This window comes from Mytilus galloprovincialis, chromosome 7, assembly GCF_965363235.1.
Source record: "Mytilus galloprovincialis chromosome 7, xbMytGall1.hap1.1, whole genome shotgun sequence".
NCBI lineage: Eukaryota > Metazoa > Mollusca > Bivalvia > Mytilida > Mytilidae > Mytilus > Mytilus galloprovincialis.
The window spans coordinates 19,909,511-19,931,073 of NC_134844.1; the positions used below are offsets into that span (position 1 = coordinate 19,909,511).

The 21,563-nt window shown below is 31.9% G+C and overlaps 1 protein-coding gene across 2 annotated transcripts; it reads right to left on the bottom strand.

The window, feature by feature from the left end:
* Positions 1-4,303: 4,303 nt before the first annotated feature.
* Positions 4,304-20,782, bottom strand: LOC143082489 (glycoprotein 3-alpha-L-fucosyltransferase A-like). Of its 2 annotated transcripts, none has more exons than XM_076258183.1 (3): positions 19,981-20,782; positions 8,620-9,729; positions 4,304-8,137 (listed from the first exon to the last, which is right to left on the bottom strand). In XM_076258183.1, exons 2-3 carry the CDS (start codon positions 9,687-9,689, stop codon positions 7,768-7,770), a joined length of 1,440 nt encoding a protein of 479 aa, XP_076114298.1. In that variant the 5' UTR covers positions 9,690-9,729; positions 19,981-20,782; the 3' UTR covers positions 4,304-7,767. The 2 variants fall into 2 exon arrangements, with proteins under 2 accessions (XP_076114298.1, XP_076114299.1); XM_076258184.1 differs by lacking the exon at positions 19,981-20,782 and adding an exon at positions 19,589-19,701.
* Between the last annotated feature and the right edge of the window lie 781 nt (positions 20,783-21,563).

The following is a 21,563-nucleotide window of genomic DNA, read 5'->3' on the forward strand; positions in this document are numbered from 1 at the left end:
GGTATCACAATCTTGGTATTATTGAATGTAACAGCATTTTCTCTTGATTTGGATATTAAAAACACTATCATGTGCAAATGATATAGTTCAACTTAACTATAATGTAAAGTGATGCAATTTCAATACTATTGACAATGTAATAGTTCAAAGTAAAACGACGAACAGACAAATAGTCTACAAAACACTATATAAAAAACTTAGGATATTGCAAAAGTAACCATATAAACATGTTTAACACCGCCGCATTTTTGCGCCTGTCCCAAGTCAGGAGCCTCTGGCCTTTGTTGGTCTTGTATTATTTTCAATTTTAGTTTCTTGTGTACAATTTAGAGTTTAGTATGGCGTTCATTTTCACTGAACTAGTATATTGTTTAGGGGCCAGCTGAGGGACGCCTCCGGGTGCGGGAATTTCTCGCTGCATTGAAGACCTGTTGGTGACCTTCTGCTGTTGTCTTCTCTATGGTCGGGTTGTTGTCTCTTTGACACATTCCCTATTTGCATTCTCAATTTTATATAGCTTTTAAAACTTTTATATTATAGTATAACATATTAAAACAATATAAATGGTAAATGAAAATAAGTGAATCCACCTAAAAGATACAAAAACACCGGTCATAAAACCAGAAAATCAAAACATATATAAACATATAACAAACAAAAATATACCTATTATTTAGGTAGATGAAAAGTAACTTTTATGACAGGAAAACGACTTTTTGACTTGAAACATGAAATTAAACATGAACTTATTTATCAAGTAAAGATAACATTTATTAATGTTCAAAAGGGACATTTGATCTTTTCTTATGATTACCAAATAAGTGTATTATTCTATTGCAGCAACCTGTTACACCGATACTACTTCATGATTATATTAAAGTTAATAAACGGTAATAAGAGTTGTAGCAGATGTGTTTTTATAGCAGGTCGATTAAGTAGATTTTTTAATATCTTTTCAGGTCTAAAGATATACATTTGTTATCAACATTTATCAACGACTATAACATGATTTTTTTCAGAGTTAATTGCAAAATATAATAATTTTGTGTAAATCTCCTTTAGACCAAACGAAAATATCGTACAGCGCTACAATAACATTACCTATATGTTCCTATAGAATCCGTAGTTTTTGGCAATAATTAAATGTAACACTCATGCCTGGATGTGCACCAAAAGAAAACGTTACAACAATACATAAGGAGAAAAACAAAAAGCATAGTTAACTTGTGATTTCATGTTATAATATGAATGTAATTATATAAATATTGAAGGCTTCTTGTTTTAGTAATTAAATACCTTTATGACTTCTTTCGCAACACAACGGATTCTACTTATGAAGCAGGATATGCTTACCCTTTCGGAGCATCTGAGAGCACCGCTATATTTTGATGGAGTTCGTGTTGCTAAGTGTTACGTTTTTATGTTGTGTTTTGTGTACTATTACTTGTCAGTTGGTAGTTTTAGCCATGGCGTTGTCAGTTTATTTTCATCTCGTGAGTTTGAATGTTACTCTGGTATCTTTCGCCCCTCATATTGATTAAAAAAGAGGGACGAAAGATACCAGAGGGACAGTAAAACTCATAAATCGACAATAAACTGACAACGCCATGACTAAAAATGAAAAAATGATTAAAGTGCCATTGATGAGCCTGATTGTGATGAAATGCAAATCTAGGGTTCTAAATTATAAAAAAAGAACTAGTATTTTTGACGACTTTCAATAGACATTTGAATCTTCAACGAATCAACCTATGGTTATTCTGATAGTCATTAAAATTGTGTAATGTCTGGGTCTTTGATATATGATTTGTTAACAGTAATGTAAGCTTCTCAAGAGATTTTTACTTTGTCGAAGCAATTAGTTTGATTACGTTTCGAGTTTGTATATGATGTAAAGCTCAATGAGTTGACTGTTTCCTCTTAAAAATTTGATTTTGATAAGTTGCAAGATTCCATGGGACACGTTTGATAATATAGTTCAATGGGTTTCTTTCCTGTTTACTACTGAAAGTGTCTAGCTAGATAGGTATCAGTTAATATAAACGGATCAAAGATACTAGTCTTATAATTTGTAACATCAGATGCGCGTTTGAATTCCCCTCGTGCGTGGCATTCGAAATAAAAGTTATCAAAGGTACCAGGCTTATAATTTGATACGCCAGTCGCGCGTTTCGTCTACATAAGACTCATCGGATGTTGTCTAATGCTTAGTCCGTTGCTGTGTGTGTTACATTTTAATATTGTGTCGTTGTTCTCCTCTAATATTTAATGCGGTTCCCTCAGTTTTAGTTTGTTATTCCGATTTTGCTTTTTGTCCATAGATTTATGAGTTTTGAACAGCGGTATACTACTGTTGCCTTTATTTATTCATCAGTGACGTTCAGATCAAATTAGTTAGAAAGCCCAACAAGTTTAAAGAAGAAGAGCTTTGAGGACACAAAATTCCAAAAAGTTGTACCAAATGCGGCTAAGGTAATCTATGCCTGTGATGAGTAAATATAATAGTTGGAAAATCAAATCAATGAAGTTCAAAAGTCATAAATTTCAAAATGTCGACGACTGGAGAGAATAAATGTAGAGCATAATTGGTTACTCTTGTTTGTTGCTTATACATATACATTTTAAGGTAAGACACTTTAGGTGAAATTTACATATAAAATTGCACTTTAATGTATTTATAGTAATAGGCCTGATAATATCTTGAATGATGTGTGTAATAAAGGGCTTGGGGATACTGGACGATGTTTAACTTTATGTTTTACGTTGTTTATTTGTGAAGTGAAAAAGGTCACGATCAGACATCAGGGCCATAGTGTATAATCGTTTCCGATGAATCAAATTTTGAAAGGTTCTTATGAATAATACATAGAAAAGCACTAGAAAGAAATCATTCAATTAAATGAAGCACAGTTGTTCCATAAAAAAGGACACCTGATGAGGGGAGTTTTAAACAACATTGAATGGCTGTACAGCCCTCGCACGGTCTGATTAAATGGGAATCTAGGGTTCTAAATTATAAAAAGCCTAGTATTTTTTTTAGACTTTTAATAGACATTTGAGTCTTCCACGAATCAACCTATGGTTATTCTGACAGTAATTAACAGTGTGTAGTGTTTGTGTCTTTGATATTTGACTTGATAAGAGTAATGTAAGCGTCACAAGAGAGTTTTACTCTATCGACGCAAAAGTTTTCAATATATCATTAAATATCCTTTCCAATATTAAATAAATAATAAAAACACATAAGTAAAAACTTTTGTTTGGTAATTTCATGACCGAATTGTGGCTTTAATCATACCGCCTCTGATTCGGCTGTAAATAAAAACGTTCTTAAATTTGCCTTGAAAACATGAAGTCTCAGATTTCAAATTCATAGATTTTCTTATGATATGCTGTTGGTACATCATATTCAGTTTCATTGGTGTAGAAAAATTAATAGGGTCACCGCCTTGGTTTTTTACGAAACATCTAGGTGAAAAATATACCATATAACTTCGAAATAAGAACACAGTTATGCCATGGAGTTTTAAAAGCCATAAAACGTTCATTTAATAAAATTCTTCATGCACTGCTAGTAAGGCAACTGATTGTCTAATACACCAACAACAAAGACTGTGACCGTATGGTAATTTGACATCATTAAAACGAAAAAGTGTGTTATACGCATGTGCTCCATGAACTTAAATATGTTACATTCATTTTCTAAATGTTGACATTTCGTAAAATGCTTGATACGAAAATATGTTTTCCTTCAGTGCCTCTATGATTCAAGCATTTTAATCTTTAAAGGCATTTGTTAAAATGCCTAAACAACTTAAAGGCACTTTACAAAGTGCCTGAAACTATTTTATAAAATAAAATGTTCACAAAAACTGAGCCATGAAAGTAATGTATGATCGATTATTTGTGAACTTCAAAATCTAGCATTTTAAAAGTTTTAAATAATTGAAGATTTCTTTATTTTCCCATAAGCTGTGAACTCACAATTATTTGTTATTTCATCAAACATTCGGGGGACAGTTTTTGATTCACATTTGTACTGATATTTTATAGATATATTGGTGGAATCAGAGATGTGTCGGCAAAAAGCTCCACAGAGCTTATGTTTGTAATGTGCATGAAACTCTGATTTAAAATAAAATTTCTATTCTTCTAATCCTGACACATACATAACGTACTTGGTAAATATAACTTGCCAAAGTTCCCTTCATTTAACTTGTATTCCATTCCTTGTTTTTAACTTGTAATTTACTGATATTCCATCGCCTGAACTTAATACATCATATAAATAAGAAACACAAAGTCAACAAAAATATGTTTATTTTCATTAAAAAGGCACAAGTTATGGATAATAAGAGAATACAAATTCTCTTAAAGATTTTAACAGGATTCAATTTTGCAAATTACATCTATACACAGTGACAACTAACCCGTTAACAATTTTAAACATTCACACAATAACAACAATCAATTGAAAAATATATTCTCATGTTACTTTTTAAGTAAATGAAAAAGGTGCTTTTATTACAAATTGGGTGCTGCAATAAACTCCATGTCTTTTTAACATGGTATGTGAATTTATACTCAGACAGCTGTATATGACATTCAGATCATCCTGCAATAATATTGTTTTTATTTTCAGATGTTTCTTTGGATATCTTATAGTGTTGTTCAGTGTACTATAGAACCAAAGTTTAAAGCAATGCTAGTCAAAAACAATAAGGTGAAGTACCTCTTTATTAATTTATGTCCCCCAGAAAGAAAAAAATCCTTTTCAATTTAAGGAAAACCATTTCAAATTAGTGGGAAATCTGTTTAAAATCCAAAAACATTATAAATCCAGCACAAACACATAAAGCCATTTAATTATTCTAATTTTAATCTATAAACGTGATAAAACTGTCCCATCTGAATCAACAATCTCTGCTAAAGTGCCCTTCATCTTTCATTTCTCTTTGGTTTTGTAACTCCCAATGTTATACCTTTTTGTTTTTTCAAACATTCAGAGTCTTGTAGTTTTTTTATAGTTTTATCCATAAAAACAACTTGGAATAAACAGTCAGTATGTTTTGCCAGTAAACACATTGGATGATGCAATGTACAACAGATATATTACTTATGCTAATAACGTAACTAAATATTTGAATGAAAACTTATGAATATGAAAGTGAAAACTGAATTTAAACCAAACATAAAGTTATAAATATTTACATTTTTTTTTATATTAATTCTTACATTACTATAATTTAAAAAAATGTTTGCTTATCTTTCAATAAATCTGGAATGTACAGTTATGAAAAAATACAGGTGAAACAAAATAAACAAAAATGTAACAACTGAAATGCTGTTAAAAAAATGACAGAAATAGAAAATGAAAAGTGGTTAAACAAATATCAAAGAATAAATATAAAAGATATAGACAACAAAGTAAATAACTATAATGTATAAATGTGTAAAATGGAATGCATTCTCAAATTGGTTTTTCTTTGGTTGTATATATAAGATTTTCAAATATTCTCTTATCATTCATTGAGAAGGAATTTATAAAGTATAATATCAAACTCATAGTAGAAATAAATTAATATGGAATGTGTACAGGAACATGTAATATAAGGTATTCAAAAACAATGCAAAGATCATAAAAAACACTGCTATAAATTTAGGTGTGTGTATTTATTATTGCAATTGTTGGAATAAAATGGTTTACCAATAATGCTATTAATAAATGTTTGTTTATATTTTTGGTAAAATCTATCCATGTGCAATTTTGGTAATAACAATAAAACATCACAAAAATTCTAAATTCACAATTAAAAGTAATGCTTAGGACATTGCACTATAAATTAAAGCAGTCATATGAACAGGTAAATGCATAAAAATACCATCAAACACATTTAACAAAACACAAGTTCCAAACTTTCAAAAAGTTTATGTGAACCTTTTGAAAACTAAATATTTGAAGGTATGAATTCAACACAAACAACATACAATCACATATGAATCAAAGCCATCTATCATTATTTCTAAATAAAGAAAGAAGAAAAACACAAAGCAAGCATACAACAAAAACCTGAAAAAATAAACTTAACATTTACTGTTAAATTAAATATAAGGAGATATGATATTATGATTGGCAATGAAACATCTCTACTATCCATTAATAACCAAATTACAAAGACATATACAGTTTGTAGGACAATTTACAGAAAAACAAATTGTTCAACAAAAAGATATGACTTCTATGTCAGAAAAATTACTATTAATCCCATTTAGTACTGAGTATATTCTCTAAAATCAGAAAAATCAACAACAATATTGAATTCTAGGTTCAAAATTCAGATCACTGGTCTTATTCAGATCTCTTAAAAAAAATCATCAGTTTTTATTTAATTTCTTTTGCATTCAGATTAGATGGCTGATTTCAAATGCAAGACAATGAGCTTTCATTTCAACTGTTGGACCTTATTAGGATTATTATTTATTATCGTTTGTAGAGAATTATTTCTGTTAAAATTGAATTATATTTTATAGACAGGAAAAGGATTAAAAGATGTATCATTGTGAAACAATTCCCCACCTAAAAAAACATGGTTCAAAGAACTCAGCAAAGTCTAAATTTGACATTCAGTGGCCATTAATAAATCATTTAAATGAATATCCTTAAAGTAATGTTATCTATAGATCTGAAAAAAAGAGCTTTTGGTAAATTTTGGCTGCAAGCTTATCAAAATGTATACTCTTTAAATATTTGAGATGTAGTTCAGATACTTTGTCACCGTTGAAAAATGTCCAAATAATCTGTATTTCAATACTTTTAAAGAATTTTACAACACCAATGACATTGGGTTATGATGTCATCACATTTTCACTCAACTCTACTCGACTTCAAAAATAAATCTCAGTTGAGTTGCTTGAAATTGAAAATAATAACATAGAAAAAGCATAATAAATTAACAAGTTCTTGTAAATATTCTTAAATCACTTAAAATATAGAAACAAAATAACATATTTCTTCTTATCAGAAAGTCATAACAAACAAACAAATAAATAAACAAGCAAAAAAATAATAAAAAATTATAATGAAAATAAATTGAACTTTTGAAACTGGGATTTCTCATTGCAATATAAAATGAGTATTGTTATAAACAATCATTCCAAACTTGTTCTCTTGTTCAGAAACATGTACAAACGAATTAAATGAGTACCTAGTAAATTACATGTACTAATGTGGTTTTGCATGTGGCACAAAATGTTATGTACAAATTTGTTTGCATACATTATTTTGTTTTTAACTTAAAACCAGCAGTAACAAAGTCAAAATTATGAAGAAGTTATATATAAATGTATTCTTCAAGTTGAGACAAAGAGGTGTCTTGTGTAGCTTAAATCAACAAAAAATGTATGTATATAAAAAAAAATATTTTTGAAAAAAAAAATTTATCATTGATCTACATACTAGATTGAACCCCTCTTTTAATAATAATAAATTTACCTGTTTAAAACATGTTGCAAAGAAACAAATATTTGTTCAATGTTACCATATCTAGCATAATGTAAAAGCCCCTCTTTAATACCAATCATACTAAGAACTTTGGTTAAAAGTCACTAACTTGGATTTCCAGATCTTCTCACCTTACTGTAAATAATTTTACAAAGTTACATGTATTAATGTAACCAGAGTCACATATAGGGTACTATATCTCTGCAGTAACCCTCAATAAATGTATGTTTTAAGATTATCCTCTGTATAGAAAAGAAAAGAACAATTTAAACATCTCCAAAATAATTATCTATTATTTCTTTTCTTTCTGGTTGATCTTTCCATTTGCTTTGACCTATACAGACCCCATCACCTCGCCACCATCGGTTTATATCTCTGTATGACATTGGTTTATGACTAGGAGCTGCATGTAACATAGAACATATCCTACACCAATAGAAAGTGTTCACTGTACCTGCTGTACCTTTCCATTGAAAATATTCATTATATAAATCATCATTTTTGTCCAGTTTATGTAGGTATTCAGCCAGATCTTTAGGTGAATCAAAATCTTCAATGTGAATGTATGAATGTGGTGGCGCTGCTCGCTTGTAATCATTTGGATGTGCCCCCATCACTATTGGGACAACGTCATGTCTAAAAAAAAATAAAATGCAATATGGAATATATCTCATACAAAATAAATATTCTTTTTACTCTTTGGTAAGGTTGTTCTCTTTGACACATTCCCAAACATATTTCATATTTTATTGTATAGTTAAGTATTATAACTAGTGAACAAATACGGTCATAAAAATAACATCTACAGGTTGTAACACAATAAGTTTTTATAAATGTATATATAAGCAATACAATTGTGTTTGGAATTAAACCAAACAGGAACAGATCTCGTTACATTAAAATATATGTATTTGTCTGGTATAGCGATACCCAATGCCACATTTGGTGTGACTTTATTTAAAAAATCATGCTTCTTTGGAAAAAAAACAATAACAATGCTTGCAAAGCTATCAATTTTTAAGATGTATCATGAATACTCATTATGTGAATCCTATTTCTATTTTGGGGTGTACAATACTATTTGTGTGACTAGCAATTGTCTAAGATAATATACTTACGATAAACCGTTGACAAAAAACTTTTCAGTGATGTAATCACGGCAGTTTGAGTTTTCAAATGACAAATAAAATTTATAATCTTTGTCTAACATATTGAAACAATGTTCTGAGTTATGGCGCGGACATTTGTAGGGACCACATGCTCCATAAATATCGACTTGTATATATTTCCCTAGCTCATCTGCATACTGTCTGCGTCCATTACGAGCTCCGCAGTTTGAAACAAACCATGCCACTTTTTTTGTTTTTCCAACTGCATAGTTTTTATCTTGCTTTTTCGTTATCACATTTGGGTCGTGTGGAACCATTTTTTCATAAGGTGCAACTATTATAGAATCATGTCTATAACTTGCTGTCCAATTAAATACGTTATTAAAACCTGAAAGACCTGGTGTATGATAAGGTGATTCTAACAAAAATAATATCCATATCTGATTATTTGGTCGTTTAGTCCATGGTTTGCTCGGAGAATGATGAAACATGACAGCATCGGCCGTTTCTGCTGACCGACGGTCATCTGTCACTGTACATTGTTGGACGGGACACTGTTGATCTTCAAATGTTTTCTGGCCTTTTTTTAAAGCCCAACCACCAAAACCATGATATAATAATATAGTCTTTAAAGGCACTTGTACTTTTTTCTTCTCTGCTTCGATAATGTGCGGAGGTTTATATCGCATTTGAGCCACAATTCGATCATCGTCATAGTAATCGTTACTGAACCACACGCGACCTTCAACACCATCATACGAGACTTTCTTTCCGAAAGGATTTTTTTCTTTGTCTTCAAGGACAAATGCTTCCTCTCTTTTTAATCCAAATTCAGGCTCTAATTTAGATGCATTAGCAAATTTACTTTTGGAATGGTTTTTGTTGCCAAGAATCACATGTTCGTGCACTATTTTCCCGGAATATTTTGGCTTAATTGGGATGTGCTTGGTCATACTTGGTCCCCATGGCGCTTCGTTACTTTCAAACATCCATGTATTATTACCATAAAAATTAATAACCACAAACAGAACCAAAGCTGCAACAACGTAAGTCACTAGTTTCCTTAAATGAAATCTCATTTTCCATAGGTGCTAAACTTCTATCATAATTTCATATAATCTGAAAACATAAATGAAATATCTTTTAACATTAAGCAGTATGTTACCTTTTTATCGATCGATCATATCAAAATTGCTGTCTATGATAAAACAAGTTAATTTATGCTTGAAGGACATAATTTATGTGCATTTTGTTAAGGCAGGAAAATGTTCTTTTCCCAACAAAGTTTTCATTCAGATCAGGTTAAATTCCAGTAAGTTTTCAAACTACAGTACAATTATGGGCAACTTTCTGTGTCCATCATCCATTATCAGAAAGAAAACATCGACATAGTATCTCTCCTCTATTTGGTGATCAATACTTATTTGATTGTGAAATCTTTGAACCGGACTTCGTTGATATGAGCCAGTTGATGAGCATACGAAGTTTAGTGGTAATATTCATTATACTTTTTTTTTCCTTGATTTTTTTTCGAAAAAATCCGATACCTAAAAGCAGTTTCTGACATATTGTTGAAGCTTTATAGCAAGATATGGGAACATAAATGTTAATTGTTGAACATGTTTAACTTTTCCAAAAAAGGTATAGATTACTTCGCAGTGTAATAAAATAAACATCGTTCAACATTATAGCCAATTACATTGCTTGTGTAGGTCAAGGTGATATCTTTGGTTAGCTTGCTTGCTAGCTGAACCGTGAAGTCATTATTAGGTTAGGTAAGGTATACTACCCTCCTTTCGAAGTGGTCAGATAGATTGGTTATCTCTCGGACTAGTCTGATCTCAAAAGAAGGGTAGTTTACCGAACCTAATAATGATTTTGAACCGTGTTCAGCTATAGCAAGAAGGCTAAATAAAGATATCACCTGTACCTACACACTCAATGCAATCGGCTAATATCAATATAATACACATCATACATAAAAATACTGTGAAAAACTAATGATGTTATACCTGTTGTTTTGTAATAACTAAATGAATACAAGTGATCGAAATGTTTATCGCAATAAACCAAGTTCTATCCACCATTTTCTACATGAGAAAATGCCTGTACCAAGTCAGGAATATGACGGTTGTTGTCCATTTGTTTGAAGTGTTTTATCTTTTATTTTGTCATTTGATTAGGGACTTTCCGTTTGGAAATTTCCTCGGAGTTCAGTATTTTTATGATTTTACTTTTTTCGTTACCATTACTTATAACGTTTACTCAATTCTTTCATAGATGCAAAGATTTGGTTAGTTAATTTTACAGTAATACATACTAAAAGCGCGGAAATCAATATGTGATCCGTGTAAACTCATCGAAATCTTTAAACAAACTTATTAGTAAAGGTTATATTACAAATGTTGTAATTAGATCTTTGAATATAGTTTACATTCGCACAAATATAGATTTTGTCATCAGTAAATAAAAAAATAACTAAATTTGTATTCTTTTCAAACGGGTTAACTACACGTCCATGTCAATTTTTCTATATAGAGGTAAACTCCTAACTATCCTACTGCCTGTCGATATTTCCGTTCTTCGTTTATACTCAGTCTCTATATCTTATAAGATCAGGGGAAGAACGAGACATTTTCAAAAATAGAGGTTCCCAACCAAGGACGAATGGGAGGTTCCAACCATATGTCCCCATTCAAACGCATTGATCGTCCCCTCTGGATCCGCCACTAAACAAAATCATCTACCTGTGGACACATTTCATTTTTGGCGGTATTATGATTGAGGTTATGGTTGTCATTCTGAAATTGTTTTAAATCTCACCCCTTATTTTCTTGATTTTGCTTTTACATTGTATCATAGATCAAATTTATTCGTTCAGTGTTTGTTCACTTGTGTTTTAATGTCGTTAGATTGGGTTAAGCACTTTCAATTAATATTATACAGTGTGTATTTCTATTTTGTGATGTTACACTATTGTGTCAGGTGAGGGTGAAGGTTGGTACCTATTAAACGTTTAAAGTTAAAACCCGCTGCATTTTTTTTTTTTTTTGCAGCTGTCCTAAGTCAGGAACCTGATGTTCAGTGGTTGCCGTTTGTTGATGTGGTTCATAAGAGATTCTCGTTTCTCGTTTTGTTATATAGACTAGGCCGTGAATGGTTTTAGACTAGTCATTTTTGGGGCCCTTTATAGCTTGATGTTCGGTGTGAGCCAATGCTCCGTATTGTTGACCGTACTTTGACCTACAATGGTTTACTTTTACAAATTGTGACTTGGCAGAAGAGTTGTCTCATTGGCACTCATACCACATCTTATATATATTTGAAGGGTGTTTCCTTTCACAAGGGTCAGTCTCCTGTCTCCCAAAGTATACCCTGGATTCCGTCAATCATTCATATCGGCATTTTTGAGTATCCGTTCTTTCACAGAAAAAAGTTAAAGTGCATATATTCGAATTAAATTTTATAATGACTCAGTTAATCGATATCAACATGCAGCTTTCCAGTACTAATCCTGATGTTTCCAATAAACACAAGGACGTTCTAAAGTTCAACGTTGTGTTTTAAAGTTATTAGAATAAATTGTGAGATTTTATCTGTGAACGGTCGTGGTACAACCTTGAATTAAGTGATGTACACAGCTCTAGGAAACGGATGTTTTATCTAATAATAAGTTACAGTTACTGGTTAAATTGGTCAAGCAGAAGAAGGTCACGATTAAAAATCATGGGCCCATAGTTGCCTTAAGCGACACGTATAAAGATCATTACATTTGTAAACATTTGTGCATGTATTTAAATAATGTATGCCCAATAACTCATTTTATTTCACACACATGGTCAAAATAAACAAGAGTGCACACGCTGAAATGTCTCGCCTTCTATACTAATCATTGATATTATGTTGATAGTCCCAAGTAAAAAGCTAAGCTTTATAACAACTGTACCATAAACTTAACATTAACCAAGATAACTAAACAAAGACCAATGAACCTTGAAAAATGAGGTCAAGGTCAGATGAACCAAGCCAGGCAGACATGTACAGCTAACAATGCTTCTATACAACATATATAGTTGACCTATTACTTATAGTTTAAGAAAAATATACCAAAACACAAAAACTTAACACTGCAATGAACCGTGAAAATGAGGTCATGGTCAAATAAAATCTGCGCGACTGACATAAAGATCATTAAATATTTCCATACACCAAATATAGTTGACCTATGGCATATAGTATTAGATAAAAAGACCAAAACTCAAAAACTTAACTTTGACCACTGAACCATGAAAATGAGGTCAAGGTCACATGACATCTGCCCGCTAGACATGTACACCTTACAATCATTCCATACAACAAATATAGTAGACCTATTGTATATAGTATGAGAACAACAGACCAAAACACAAAAATTTAACTATAACCACTGAACCATGAAAATGAGGTCAAGGTCAGATGACACCTGCCAGTTGGACATGTACACCTTACAGTCCTTCAATACACCGAATATACTAGCCCTATGGCTTATAGTATCTGAGATATGGACTTGACCACCAAAACTTAACCTTGTTCACTGATCCATGAAATGAGGTCGAGGTCAAGTGAAAACTGTCTGACAGACATCAGGACCTTGCAAGGTACGCACATATCAAATATAGTTATCCTATTACTTATAATAAGAGAGAATTCAACATTACAAAAAATTTGAACTTTTTTTTCAAGTGGTCACTGAACCATGAAAGTGAGGTCAAGGACATTGGACATGTGACTGACGGAAACTTCGTAACATGAGGCATCTATATACAAAGTATGAAGCACCCAGGTCTTCCACCTTCTAAAATATAAAGCTTTTAAGAAGTTAGCTAACGCCGCCGCCGTAGCCGCCGCCGTAGCCGCCGCCGCCGCCGTAGCCGCCGCCGCCGCCAGATCACTATCCCTATGTCGAGCTTTCTGCAACAAAAGTTGCAGGCTCGACAAAAAACTAGTTCAAACCTACTACAATTTTAATATTTAACTGTTTAAACTGAATACTTAAAACATTCTCAACAATTATTCGATATGATTAAAATGTTATCCAGTGCTTCACATTGCAGTTTTGAAGAGCAAGGAAATGGCTTTTTGAAACCTGGAGGGAGAGAAGAAGTTAAGGAGAAGTGCCTTGAAAGTTTTTTTGAGCGGATATTTGAGTTTTGTCAATATTCAAGATGGCAGTTTGTTTTTCGTTTTTTTTGGGGTTTTTTTTTGGGGGGGGGGGGTCGTTTTATTTTTTACGGGACTTAAGTATTCTGTACGTATTTTGACATGCAAATCTTTTAGCTAATTTGACGAATACTCTAAATCAGTATCTGATTATTCCTTAGAAGAGTCTAAAACTTGATTCAGCCGATGTCATATCAAAATCTATTGTCAAATTTCCCCGTATACTCGTTAACTATTGTTTGGTGAGATCATTTACACTCTTTACTTTTTATGTTTTGAAGATTTATTTTCATGATTATTATTATTACTAACTATTTTAAAACTTTTTAAACGGAAAACGTTGACAACCATGTTCGAGTCCGATTTTATGTTTTGACGTTTATTTTGGTACATCTTAAAACCAAATACGAAAATTATTCCACATTTCTGGTAATCGAATATTTCACATTGTGTTTTTATAGAGTAAAACTCTATTTTATAGTCAATTATAAAAACTGTTCAATAAATCTCGCTACCGTTTCGTTTAAATTTTACATAAAAAAGACAGCAAATTGAGAGAGAAAGTAGCTATGACCCCGAGGGCCGATGCGGTCGGTGACTAAATGCGTGAGGCTCATCTTGGAATGTGACAATGGATTTAGCCCATCTTTTTCATTGCCTTCTGAACGTTTTTTTTAAGTATTCAAGATATCGTGCTTGCTCGTGTCGAAATAACGTGGGCATTGGTTGTCAATTTCATTCAAAAACTTACATGTGTTGATGTTTTGGACGATACAGCTACAGAAGGCAAAATCATCACAAACAGAAGTGGGCGTTTATAAATATGAATAAAAATATCTGATAAAATAATAAAAAAAAACATATTTCTTGTATTTGTTTCAGATGCAATGCATGGTTATTATTTTCATAATTTCTGATGTTTGCTATGAAGGATCATCAAAGTATTTATAAGAACAGCGGTTAAAGTTTTTAAAAAAATCTGTTTTCACATTAAGGATCATCATTAAGTACTGACTTGAATTACATGCATAACTTACATCTTATATGTTTTTGTAGGACACCAGTAGTACAAATTAAGAAGAGGGGCGAGTTCCGGTGAGGACGTATCCTCTCTTTTTTATTATAAAAATCGTCACAAAAATATTCAATCGTCTTTTTATGCTAGGTCAGAGTGCTACTTTCATCATCATGGACCCTCCTATATTTTATTTCTCATTCTCCCTACTAACCTTTATATTATGTATTGGATCTTATAAAATGTTGTACCAGATGGGACAGATAATTTATCAATTAACAGCACATGAACGTATGTAATTTGTGGATAACTTCATCAATATTTATCAAGTGTTTAATTGTGGTTTTTTTTTACAAATCGAACTATTAATAGAAGGTAAAGAGAAGCGTTCATTAAAGAAGTTACTCAACATTTTCAACCAAATTAATCCCAAATTCCGTTTTTTTTTTTTTTTTTTATTTCGCCAGTTCATGAAGTTTCACCTTCCCATATGCTTTAAAAGAAAATATTCAATGACATTTTTGACAAATCTTTAACATTATTATTTAGAGTATGGTACTTATATTCCACATATCTGATGATGTTTAAAGTTTGGTGTGCCTTCCCAGTTGCTTGCTGTACAGTGTCCAGAATTTTGAACATAAGACTTGAAATGTTCAATGCATTAAATATTACAAATTAAATCATATCAAACTGGTAGACATGAATATTTACTTGGGGAGGTTAAATCCGACCCTCGACGTAGAGTTGTATTATACAAAATTCGTACAATGTTTTTTTTAATGTGGCCCCATGCTGAACTGTTGTAAAGGTAATTTTGTTTCCTTGTCCAGCGTACACGACTTTTCCTTTGGCGTTCAGTCTAAAACGTAGGATTCATTTTGACGAATGTATATGACTCTTTTTTCATTATTATCAGAATCCAAGATATAATGAAACATTGTAAATTTTATTACTCAAGATAAATAATATTTGAATACTATGTATCTACATGGCGATAGATAGCTTTACTTTTCATAAAATCTTTGGTTTGGTGTAGAATAATTTTTAAATTCATATTTTTTTAAATACATGTTCGTATATTTTCGTCTTGTACAGCTATGTGTAATGAAAATAGTCTATTCTCTACATATAATTTCAGGTCAATGTGCAAATCAATGCAGTGTACTTCTTACAGAAAAAAAGTCTGCCATTATAATAAACTTTAAAAAATGATTTATTAAAAAAAGTAGAGCTGGCTTTTTATTGGAATTTATCCCTCACTTACTCTTTATAAAACTCAGGATAATGGAATATAAAATCTAACCGAAGTGATGATTGTAACAATGGACTATGATCAGAATAAGGTCTAAACAACGTCATGTTTGGGACAATAGACTATGATCGGAATAAGGTCTAACCATTGTTTTGGTTGAGACAATAGACTTTGATCAGAATATGGGGTCTTTTTCGTTCATCCACAAACAGGTATATGTTGCATACAATAATAAATTGTTAGATTAACTGTTTAGAACTAGAATCCCACAGTTTAAATTTAAACTACGGAGATGTTTGAGAGTTTTACTTGAGAGTATTACTTTCTGCACATGGACTTGCGCGTGTGGTAGAACAAGTGGTATTTTATGTTAGCATGCTTGCTAGCTGAACCATGAAATCATTATTTGTTAGGGGACTACCTTCCCTAAATCATTAAATACTTTACAGAGTATAATTGCACATGCAAAAAAATCTATTAATAAACGAGCAGAGGTTATTGACTAAAATTATATTGACAAATCAACAACACCTACAGTATGTATAATTGATACTAGCTTTTAAATTTAGATTGAAAACATATTTTATACTGACGTATAAAACTGGTTTCACAATGTTTAATACTTTTCCACAGTAATGTTGATTGTTTCTCTGCTAAACTGTTGGCTTAGTCCAAAATAAGCTAGTTACTTATCAAGCTAACACTGATTTCGTTGTTCAGCTAGCAAGCAAGCTTACAAAAGATACTACCCTTATCGTTCAAAATCAAGTATATGTGGTGTAAGATAACTAGAGGCTCTCAAGAGCCTGTGTCGCTCACCTGTAACTGTATTTACTGATGTCGGCCATCTTGGTTGGTAGGCGGGGTCATTAGACACTTTTGTTTTTAAATAGATACCCTAGTAATGATTGTGGCCAAGTTTGGTTAAATTTTGTCCATAGTTTTAGAAAAGAAGATTTTTGTACAAGTTACAAAAATGACAAAAACTTGTTCAATATTGACTATAAAGGGCAATAACTCCTTACCCTAGGGGTCCCCTGACAATTTTGGTCATGTTTGACTTATTTGAAGATCTTACTTTGCTGAACATTATTGCTGTTTACAGTTTACCTCTATCTACAATGGTATTCACGATAATAACCAAAAACTGCAAAATTTCCTTAAAATTACCAATTTTATGGAAGCAACACAACAACGTGTTGTAGGATTCATCTGAAAATTTGTGAGGGGATATTTCTTATTCTGATGGACAATCTTGAAAGATTTGCTCTAAATGTCTTAGTTTTAAAGATATATAGCAAAAACTGCGTTTTACCACTATGTTCTAATTTTAGCCATGTCGGCCATTTTGTTTGGTAGGCGGGGTCATCGGACACATTTTTAAAACTATATACCACAATAATAATTGTGGCCAAGTTAAGTTAAATTTGGCTCAGTAGTTTCAGAGAAGAAGATTTTTGTACAAGTTACAAAAAATGACGAAAAGTTGTTAAAAATTTACTATAAAGGGCAATAACTCCTTAAGGGATTGACTGACAATTTTGGTCATGTTTGACTTATTAGTAGGTCTTACTTTGCTGAACATTATTGTTGCTAACAGTTTATCTCTACCTATAATAGTATTTAAGATAATAACCAAAAGCTGCAAAATTTCCAATTCAGGGGCAGCAATCCAACAACAGGTTGTCCGATTCGTCTGAAAATTTCAGGGTAGATAGATCTTGACCTGATCAACAATTTTACTCCATATCAGATTTGCTCTATAAAATGCTTTGGTTTCAAAGATATAAGCCAAAATAAACATTTTACCCCTGTGTTCTATTTTGAGCCATGCGCACATTTTTATTCTGAAGCGCTTCCCCGCTTCATACAAAATGTACTCCGGTCAACGCTTTTACACCCCCATAAAGTTTCAAAAAGAAGCATTCAATTCTTTAAAAGTAATCGATAGAAACGTATAGGGCTTAGATTAATATATTGATTGTTTCCCCAATCCCGACCCTGCCAAGCAAGGTTTGGGTAGGTAGGTAGGGAAATGATTTTGTTTTTTCCACAAAGCTTGACATTATCGATCAATCCAGCAAGCCTGAAAATCAGAAATGAATGAAATAATATAAGTCTTAGATTTGTCAAGAAAATTTTATGAGTATCAATGTTTTTGCAGGGTCGGTTGGGATTGGGGAAACAAACAAAATTTTATTCTAAGCCTAGGTCTAATTTTATGTCGGATGGTGCCAGTCAGATTGGAAACTGGTCGTCATAAAATACATCGGAATAGATTTATCGGCCTACTCTAAATAGTACTACATTTATTCTACTTTAAACTGTTTATACACATGTTCACATATTCTTTGGATTATTTTGACCTTTTGTTAGAAAACGGTGATTTATATATATCTATGAACTTTGTACACAGATTATAATACAATAATGTATTTGGTTCTTGAAATGTGTACCAGAACTGAGATATATTGTGTTGTATGTCTTGAATTAAATGCTTGATGTGGTTTCAACTTTAGAAAATCGAAGCGTGTTTACATTGCACACATATCTTTTGCTGATATATTTATATTGCTGTTATTTCCTCATATTAAAGTTGTGAGGTTTCGTGACGGCATTAAACACATTTACTGTTTTGTCCACGTGTGGGTTTTAAAGTTTGAAGAATTGAAGCTATGGGCGCGGATCCAGCCATTTAAAAATGAGGTTAAAATCCAAGAACACCATGAAATATTCAAACAATTACTTTCTAATTAATAAAAATCAGAAAAAAAAGGGGCACAACCAATGGTCCCCCTTTTTTTTGGATCAGGCAATGAGTGTGTGAATAAATATATGTGAACTATATATTGGTTGGACTATATATTGGTTAATGTAATTTACAAGATCCTGTTACAATGTTGAATAATTAATGAATATGATAGGTTAATTTATAGTAGATAAAATCCGACCGTTAATTACAGAACTGTCCACGAGTTCTCACATGCCATATCTAACGTGTCCCGGTAGGTGATATATTAGTGCAACAACGGTTTATTCAATCAAAATAAAGACTGATTTTTATCAATTCATTAATAAATATCTCTCATTGGAATTATAAAATCACATTAAGTGTCAAAATCGATGTAATATATATACACGTACTTACACGTTTTATAGTTCGTTTGGATTCAGATTAGACCTTATTTTTAACACGTTTCACTTACAAGAACAAGTTGCATCTGTGCGAAAATATTTTTTTGGTTGCATGAAAAAATGTCGAATAACTTAATTTTTTATAACATATCACGCAAAATAACATTTACCAGCTAATCAATTACTCTTAAAATTTACATATTCGTTTCTTACATTTAATCCAGAGCGTATATTTATGTAAGTTATAAATTCTTGATTCGATAAACACGGGGGAAAATGTAAATGAGTAATATTGGACGCAACATTTGAACTTATAATGTTATTTAAGTGTGTAAAATAATGGTGTCATTTCGTCAAATTAGACACAGACTAACCTGCCACATAAAAATGAATACCATATCCGATTCAGTGCATCTAATACACAGCAATACACGATACTAAAAATCGCCTTAAACAGGATGTTATATTTGTTTTATTTTGTGTATATCTTAATCTTCTTATTTTTTTAAAGTACATTTGCTTTGCCTGTATGTTCATTACCTGTAGTGTCACGAACGTGAACTAGCTAGGTAATAAATACAAAACCTGTTAAACACAACAGTAAACAGTGCGGGTATTGATTTCTGTTAAGAACTATAATCTTTCATGGGTTCTCAATTTTTTCTAAATTGCTAAATTCAAATCATTCTCCTTTTTCTGATTAACGAAAACGCATCCAATTTGAGATTAAAAACACATTACAAGTAACCTTGTCAACTTGACTTACCTGCTTATTTTACATGGACATGATAAATCCCATGGTTTGTTCCGGGTGGATAATGGCGATTATAGTTGCACAAATTGAACCCCAAAACGACATTGTAGATCGTTTTCAATCACACAAATCTGCAGTCATCCATGACAGCCAGTGTTTATAAATAAAATTCCTTCTCCTGGGTATTTGATATACACTAAAACGTTATTTCAATACAGGTAAATTTCGGAACAGGTAAAACTAAATATAAACCAGATCATGTGATAGCCATAATTCCATTCTATAAAATCCATCAATAAAACATTATTTCATATTTAAATACAAACTTATTGTCCTATCCAAACATGCTCCGTAATACACTTGTTCGTCACATTCAAAAGATTAGCCGGATCGATCGCTCGTCGCGATAGACTTTATTGCTTAGATTTTTACAATACATGCGAGAAACAATTTTCTTCTGATTAATTATTAATCCCTCAGTAATCAGGACACAACAATGTATTAAAATATTAGCGAAGCAGTCATGTCAACATACAATTAGAAGAAATGTATTACATTAGTCAGGTGCAAATCATCCTCTTTAGTTGCAAGATACGATTCAGTCTGGGCCCTGGGGTTTAAGATTGTTCCTGTAGGGGAATGTATATGACTGTAGAAACAGACTTTTCTTTGATATAACTGTTCATTTATTAAACTACAGGTTCGGTGACCTACCGGCTTGTTTGTTAATTAGTAGTTATGTCAAGATTAAAAACGATTAGGTGTAGATATATAATGTGAGTGATTTTTCACGTTTGTACATGGTCTTCTTTGTTCTTTACCTTGTTAATACTGGATGACGTCTGAAATGCAAGAAAATAACATAGTTACTTTAATTCGAAGTATTCTTCAAATTTGAGACAAAATATGCGATGCAGAAATTTATCCAGTGGAGTAACATTAAAGAAGTCACATATAAACAGCAATAACGGTCCTTTACCAGATTATGATACTTCAGTTTTACACGGGGAAACACAACACAAAACATAACGACAAAAGGGACACTTTTCATTGTGAAGGTTCCCTTTTCTAGACAATGATGTTCTTTTTGGTACCGTCTTACGGTGTTGATATATGCAAACCCGCCCGATATGCCAGCTGTCTCTGTAGAGACGTTTTGGATTTCTATGAACGTAATCTATATTTTACTAGTAAATCATTTTGTGACAACAAATTAATTATAACCCCTTACTAAATTCTGTCGATAACTATACTTTTGCATAGCAGAGATGTTTTTCTCTGTCTTAAAGAAGTCTTTACACTTAATCCATTGGAAGTTAGATGTGTACTGGTTGCTATTATAGTCTTAGATAATTGATTTTTTTTAATCATTGTTTGCTCTGAACTTACTTCCAGTAACTGCAAGTACTCTCGAATCTGAACTTTGTATCTTTTATGCTTTCTAGTGTCAAACGCGGAGAGGAACTTAAGAAAGCTGCTATCGTTAACTTGAAACAGGAGCACAAAGAACACGGCTATGGTTAACTTGGGACAGGAACATTAACAACGCTGCTAGGGTTAACTAATGTCTGCTTGTTTTGTTTTGAGAGGTTTAG